At 43.3% G+C, this 7944-nt stretch overlaps 1 protein-coding gene across 3 annotated transcripts in view; it reads left to right on the top strand.

Annotated features, from left to right (window-relative positions):
- The first annotated feature begins 1630 nt into the window (after positions 1-1630).
- KDM3A (lysine demethylase 3A) overlaps positions 1631-7944 on the top strand; it is a 53955-nt gene continuing 47641 nt past the window's right edge. For all 3 annotated transcript variants that reach the window (XM_082426763.1, XM_082426764.1, XM_082426765.1), the window contains exons 1-2: positions 1631-1751; positions 2291-2505. In XM_082426763.1, coding sequence (XP_082282889.1) covers positions 2320-2505 — 186 coding nt within the window. In that variant the 5' untranslated portion in view covers positions 1631-1751; positions 2291-2319. The remainder of the gene's footprint in view (positions 1752-2290; positions 2506-7944) is intronic.

Raw genomic sequence — 7944 nt, 5'->3', positions numbered from 1 at the left:
TTCAATTATATTAACATTGCTATATCGCTTTTCTTCAATTACCATTAGATTACAAACTCTTTTAACCCACCATTTTCAAGCTTTCTGTGTTGTTGTTGGAGTTTGCTGGTGGTCAATTTACAGATGGATTTTATTTTTAATCCAGTGTGTCTTTTTAAGGTCTGAGTAAATTAACCCACTTATATTTATTGTAAATACTGATATTTAGACTTACTCCTCTAATTTTTTTTTTTTTGTATTTACTGTATTTCTGCTTAGGTTTTTTTTTTTTTTTCTTTTTTTATTCCTCCCTTCTTCCCATTCTGACTTATGTTGTACTGGACATGTTTTCTTTGTTCCATTTCCCCCCTTTTCAATGGTCTGCAAATTAAAAGTCAAATTAATTCTTCAGTGTTTATTCTTAATTAAAATTTTTATTTAATGTCATGTATTCAGAACATATATTTTGAAAATCAACACCTGGAGTTAACTTGTATCTATAATTCCTTGAATACATTTCTGAACTTTTTCCGATCTTCAGTTTTCACACTTGTAAAATTGGGAGCTTGTGTTCTTCACTTAATCTTCATTTAATCTTAAAGATTAAATGTGATGCCAGGTCAAGCATCAGCCTTTATAAAATAAGAGATTGTCAATTACTTCATTCCATGTTTTCTTCATTCAACCAAAAAACTTCAGGTCCAAAAGACACAATCACCTCTCAACTCCTTTGTCCTTCAAAGACACCTCCTCTTCATATCTCTTACATCATTATGACCTTGATCTAGTCTTTCCATTTCTTTGTAAGACTCAGAATATCTTTTCATCCTCCCTTTACATTAAAAAACAAAAGGAAAAAAACCCATTCTGCGTTGTACTGAACAGCATCTTTTGCTTTAGATTTCATTAACGTCATTTCCCAGGGACGCCATGCCTTTCTTCATTTTTCCTTCAAAATGGCGGACTTTAGACGTTCCATGATCAGCACCACGTGCGCCTGCGCCTCCCGCGGCCATTTCGCCCAGCAGCCCAAGCTCCAGCCTCTGCTCTGCAAAGCGCCTGCGCACGAGTCTCCAGAGCACCGTTGCTCCTCCCTCTAGCTGAGTACGCTTGAAACCGCACGTTCCTGTCCCTTCCCTCCCCCGCTGACTCTGCACCGCCCTCACCCCTTTCCTGTGAGATTCTTCCGCCAAGTGAAAAGCCTATCTTCGGTCGACAGCCTACGCACTTGAAAAGCAATCCAATAAGCACTTACAGCCCTGGGGTTCGCCATTCAGTCTTATCTGTGCACCACTGCAATTTTCCTCTGGGTCCTAAAGTTGATGACCGATTTCTCGGGACTTTTTTGCATCCTGTGGGGCAACAAATGGAAAGAATGACTGTGGCGGAGGGATCCCTCGCTTACGCTCGGTGTACTTTAACCTAATGGGGGTCGTCCGGGAGTCGGAAGGGGGAGGGGAAAGGGAGGAGGCAGCCGAGGAATTGTTTTTTTCTCTCGCCCCGCCCTCGCCGGGGCGGCCAATGGCGATGGGCTCCTTCCCCACGAGTCTCGCCCAGCTCCTTGGACTCAGCCAATGAGCGATGGAAGCGGCTCCGAGGGGGCGGGCCCGGGAGGCTGTGCGTGTCTTGTGAGAGCTCTTGAACCAAGTCAGAGAGCTAGAGTCGGCTGGGCGGCTGGAAACGGTGGCTGCCGCCGGTGACTCAGGGAGGCGGGAGGCGGGAGGCGGGGTAAGAGCGCCGCGGCCTCGGCTGAGGGGAGCGGAGGAAGAAAGGTGAAGGCGCCAAGCCCGCGGCCCCGCCGCCCCCGCGCCGCGGCGCAGGCTGGGGGTCTGCGGCCGAGTAGAAGGGTGTCGGGGCGGGGCGGCGGGGCAAGTGCGGAACGGCGGGCTCGTCCCTCCCGCGGGGCTGCCCGGGGCGGGGACCCGGCCGCCTGGGACGGGCCCTCTGCTTCGGGGCCTTTTCTTTTCCGGGGTGAGGGGCGAACACTTTGAAATCCACTTAAGCCACAAATAATTCTCCCCTCACTCTGTCTGCGTTTAGGTTTCAGGTTTTGGAAAAGCGAAACTTGGGAGAGCCAGGGTCACGCGACGCTTGGGCCAGTGTTTGCGGTGGGGGAGGGATCGGGGGGCGGGGAGGGCGCGGGTGGAGAGATCGGGTGCGGGGTCCTCCGTCTCACCCGCCGCCGCCGGGGGTCCCCTCCTCCGATCGGGATTAGGACCCTTTCCTCCGCCCTGGCCTCCCCCACCGACCTCTCTTCCCGGCCCCCTCCCGCCGGCCGCCCCCGTTGCATTTTGTTTTTGTGTTTTTGCAGGGAGGAGCCCTTCCTGCAGCGTGGAAACCATGGTGCTCACGCTCGGAGAAAGTTGGCCAGTATTGGTAGGGAAGCGATTCCTCAGTCTGTCCGCAGCCGACGGCAGCGACGGCGGCCACGACAGCTGGGACTTGGAGCGCGTCGCCGAGTGGCCCTGGCTCTCCGGGACCATTCGAGCCGTCTCCCACACCGACGTTACTAAGAAGGATCTGAAGGTAAAACCGGCTCCCGGGCCTCGGCAGTCGGACGTTTCCTAGTTACCTTGGTAACGAGACAGCCAGCAACCCTCCCTCCCCTTTTCTGAAAAGGCGACCAGAAAGTTGGCATCTGATCTGAAGGTGCAGAAAAGTAGACCTTGAAAGTCTTTGAAATGGTGTGTAGAGCGAGGTGTGTTTGGCCTAGAGTTGCCCGTGTTTAATAATGGGCTTAGGGTTGCTCAGACATGATTAGTTATTGCACGCGCTGTGCCTCATTAGGGCTGTACGATGATTTCTCCGAAGGGGGAGTGTTGTTAATATTAAGTTGGGCAAGTGGGTGACGTTTGGAATCATTGAGAATTGAGCGCTAGTGCTTAGAAGTGCTTTCAGTCGGGTTTTTTGTTTGTTCCTTCTAATTTCTTCACCCAACTTCTTAAACTTTCAGACTTAGAAGTGTGAGTGTAGAGGAAGGAGCTTAATTCTCTTCAGTATATTAAGGTGGGTATTTGTCCGTATATGGTGGGTCAGGGCCGGAGTGGGTTCCTGGTTGTCTCTGATGAGTCTGTGAGTGGGTGTGGGATATGACCATATATGGAGGGCTGGGGTGGAGCTGCCCCTTATATGGTGTGTTGGAGGGATGGCTTTGAAATATTCCATTTGGGTGTTTGAGGGGAGGGAGAGAAACGGGAACAAGTGCGGCCAGTGATTTTTAATCAGAATGACACGCAGAACCTTTTTCAGTTAGATCTTTTCAAAAAGAGATGAATTCTGATCGTACTCCCTAATAGAAGTATTGGTGTGAAAGGATTGTGTGGAAACTACCAGTGAGGAAGCCACTGTACCAACAAAGACTCCTTTGTGCAAAAATAACTGAAAAAAGGTCCCCAACAAAGACTCCGAAGTGGTGATAACTTGAAGGAAGCTTGTCAGAACAGAAGAGTTTTCCATCCTGGGTAACGGATATGTTTCAGTATCTTCACTTGGTCATTATCTTTGCTTTTTCTTGAAAACTGCTCAAATAAGGGAAGCAAGTTTTCGCATTGGCAGTTGAATATATGTTGATTGCTGAAACACTGTTCAAGGAATTGGCATAACCTGTGTTCTGACCCAGAAAGTTTTGACCCTTGAGCCCACCTTCTTAATCATCGTGCTCCCTGATCAGAGGCTCTGCCACCAGAGGACTCCTGTCATACACTGTGAAATTTGGTTTCACGCCTAGCAAGGTGCGTTTTGATGTTTACAGAAAGAAGGTAATGTGGTACAGCCTATTTGCTTAGGCTAATAATCTTTCTCAATAAAATGGGCTTTGTGTAGTAGATTTCAGTCATAGTTGTGGCGCTTTATTTCACCTGCCAAGTAAAATTCTCTCTAGTGCGTTTGTTTTTACCCGCTTTGAGTGGAAACAAGATTAATCCTTACAGTCTTTAGTTCTTTGGCAGATGATGAGAGACTAGGTGTTTCCTTACTCAGCAGTGATTGCGGACCTGTTGGGTTAGGAAGGGAATCTAGGAGGTCCTTTATGTGTGTTCTTTTTAATCTCCACATCTCCCCCACACCCAGCCTTTGAAGTGGTGGTGATATCTTCATTTTCAGAATAAAGAAATAGATTTAGGAAAGGAAATCTTGTCTAGACTTGCATAGTTGGCTGTGTGTCTTCCACTGCACTGAGGTGCCTAACCTGGAGGCGACGGGGATTTTAATTCAAGAACAATTTTGACTATAGTGGATTTTTTGCTTTACCTACAGACTTCACAACTCAGCCCTCATGTAAGAAATCTACTCAGTGTCTCTTTTCCAATCATGATTTATTGCTGTATTCCTTAATTGAGTAGCAGATAAAGTAATTGGTTTAAGTTTAAGGGCATGTTGTGTTAGCAAAAACACAGTTTTTGAAACATTGAAACCAATTGTGTTTGGCGGGATGCAGGCAGGAACTGAGTAACTAAGACAATGCCTAAGACCTGGGCTTAGGGATGTTGAGTTTTTGGGGGTGGGTTGGGGGACTGCAATGAATATGAATGAATGAAATTCAAGTAGTGTGCAACTGTTTTAGTACTGACAGAAGTACAAGTCTGTCTAGACTGACCTGCTTCCTTAGTTGAGGTTGAAATTAATGAGACCAAGGCTTGTTAACTTTGTTTCATCTAGAGAAAGACTTTGTAACAAAGTCACTTACTCAGATACAGTGTTTAGTAGTTGATTACAAATAAGTTAGGTGAAGACATAATAGATACTTATCATGCAGTAAATACTTTCATTTAATCCTCACAAAAATCCTAGATAGTAAACCACATTTTTTAGTGTTAGAAATTGAGGCTTAAACAAGTTAAATAACTTGACCAAGTTTGTCTCCAGATCTTAAACACTAGGCTTTAATAAGAGTGAGGTTAGAGCAACTCTCTTTTGCTGGGTTCAGTATCCCCAGCACTGAGAACATTGCTTGGCATGTAGTTTTTGCTAAAATATTTGAACAAATGAAGGAATCATAAAATTGTTACTTGTATATAGAAAAGCAGTTTAGAAATTATCTTCCGATGGACCATTGGCATTCTCTTTAACTGGGATAACAACAGATCTTAATTAGGTGTGATTATAAGGACTTCTTTAACCTTATTTTTATGCTACTCTGTTTGAGTGTGAGGCAGATTGCTTCCTAACTGGCTTTATTCCTTATGCATGCTGGGAATGCCTTCCTTCCCCAACTTGTTTGTCTAGGTTTTTTCCTTGCTTTGAACCTACTTTTTCCTTGAGTCTTCTGCCCCTTCTTAGTTCTTTGGGATGTCCTTAGCAGATGAGTAGTATTTGCCAACTATATGTACCATTTCCTGCTGTTAAAGCCCTTTTTGGCAATTGGATGCCTTGACCAATCAATGCCTAGTTTTTTCATCCTTGCATACAGTTGAAACTTGAATGTTGGTGGATTCTGTTGACAGTCAACCCATGTAAAATGAGAAACTCTTAGCACAGTGTAATAAAAACTGTTTACCCCTATAATTGAATGCTAGACTCTGGGATTTTAGACAAGAGTCTAGGTGTAAGAAGACATAAATAGAAGCATAATGAATGAATTCCTAATTTGTGAAGTAGTGAAATAAGTGGTATTCTGTACAGTAGCACTGGGCATAGAGTAGATATGTCATTAAAAACTTTGTGATTAAAAACCATGCCATTGTGTGTAAGTGCCTACTTTTAAACTTGGAAACATTTTACTTGGCCATTCTGATAGTTTTCATAATCATATACTTAGGTAAGATTAGTGTATACTAAAAGTGGAGGTTTTGAGGTTAGCTTGATTAGATAATATTAATTCATATATCTTAAAGGAAAGAGGTTTATTCTTCTGGGAAGAACAGCTTGAAATAATTAACTTGAAATATCCAACATCTGGTCAAGAAATTTTATAGGCTAATAGGCACGTATTTACAAAATGCCCTATATTTTAAATAGGAAATTTGGAAATTATAGGTAGTAAGTTGTAATTAATAGGCCTTTTTCTGGCCTTTGGAGTCAGACAGCACAGATAACATCTCCTTTGTGGAGCAAGGGATTGTGGAGGAAAGAACACAATTTAGAATGAGAACTAGTATCTGTCACTTTGCAGGAGCTTGGTCAAATCACATTAGTTCCCCCTGAATTTGAATTCTTACCGTTGTTTTTTTTTAAATAGAAATTTCTGTAAAAGAGGCTTTTGGTTGGGGGGGGTGTCCTCATATATAGAACTTCAGACCTCAAGGCACAAATGAAAGATATGTGGTTATGATAAACAGGAAACTTTTAAAGAATGTTTAAGAAAGCTCACAACTTGTTGGTTTCATTATATTTTTTAAAAAGTCATCTTTTTAAATGTGAAGTTTTGACCAACACAACCTAATACTTCAAAGTATTATTATTTATTTTTAAAGAACTAAACTTAATTTTCAGATTACTCAAAAATTGAGATATAGGGACTTCCCTGGTGGCACAGTGGTTAAGAATCCTCCTGCCAATGCAGGGGACACGGGTTCGAGCCCTGGTCCGGGAAGATCCCACATGCTGCAGAGCAACTGAGCCCGTGCACCACAACTACTGAGCCTGCGCTCTAGAGCCTGTGAGCCACAAGTACTGAGCCCGTGTGCCACAACTCCTGAAGCCCTCGTGCCTAGAGTCCGTGCTCTGCAACAAGAGAAGCCACCACAGTGAGAAGCCCGCGCACCGCAACAAAGAGTAGCACCCACTCGCTGCAACTAGAGAAAGCCTGTGCGCAGCAATGAAGACCCAATGCAGCCAAAAATAAATAATAAATAAATAAATAAATTTATATTAAAAAAATTGAGATATAAAGAGGGACCTTGTCTAAAATTTGGTTTAGGGTTGATCATAAGCTTTATAGTTAGCTTATAGATATGATAAGAACTGTGATATTGCATACATTTTGGGAAGCCACTTAAGATCTTAGATTACTTTTTTTCTGAGTAGATGTTAGATAATCATATTGAAGTCTTCCTCCTCCCATTCCTAACTGAAGAAGTGATACTCTGATAAATTAAGATTTGAATTACCATGGAGGTCTTAAAACTACCTAGTCTCCTTGCCAGATACTTAACATAAATTGCCTTTAAAATCTACCTAACAATTCAGTGAAGGGTGGGTGTTAGTACTTTCATTTTGAAGCTACCAGAACACAAGATTCAGAGAGCTTAGCTTCTTGACCTTGGTACAGTTAATTGGTTTCCTTTGTAATCCTACATATTTTATTTTATGCATGTAAAATCATTCTAAGAAAGCTTCAACATAGCTGGTATTCAAACCCAGATCTCTCTGGTTCTGATGTTGTAGATGTGCATTCCTCTTACACTACATTGATGGGAAAACTGTCATCCAAAGCTTAGTTGGGTTTGAGGTTGATGTGCTGTGGGGCAAAAAGACTAGGGGAGATGTCGGAGGACCTGGATTCTGTGGCTAGGCAAACAGAAAGGAAGATAGGCAGTCTCTGAAGCCCGATGTGAAGGACCACTGGTTGGTTATGGTGATGGATGGAATACACAGAACCAAGGTAGAGTACGCAGGGCCTTGTCACATAGTAGGTGCTTAACACATTTACACTTATTCTGTGATAACTGCAAGGTTAAAAGCCTGCCATACCAAGAAGATATGCAGCTTCTCAGGGGAAGTTGCCTAGGAAATTAGGGGTGCATATTTTGTGGTTGGGGGAGAAGGATAGGATGGGTCTCAAATTATATTGATTTTAAAGATTGATAGTCTATAGCCATAAAACTGGAAAAGTTTGGGATTGAGGCTAGTGGTATATCAGTTGGGAACTTCCTGCCTTCCAAATGGATGAGAGAAACACGGTAAGAGCCCAATTCAGAGAGAAATTTATTCATTCAACAAGTATTTGAGTACTGACTGATGAAATACATGGTAAGTAAAAGAAGACAGACTTTGACCGATTAGAGTTTTTAATATGTCAATCAGTTA

The sequence above is a fragment of the Balaenoptera physalus genome (assembly GCF_965194825.1).
Source record: "Balaenoptera physalus genome assembly, chromosome: 15".
Lineage (NCBI taxonomy): Eukaryota > Metazoa > Chordata > Mammalia > Artiodactyla > Balaenopteridae > Balaenoptera > Balaenoptera physalus.
This window is presented reverse-complemented; position numbering and strand designations above follow the sequence as displayed.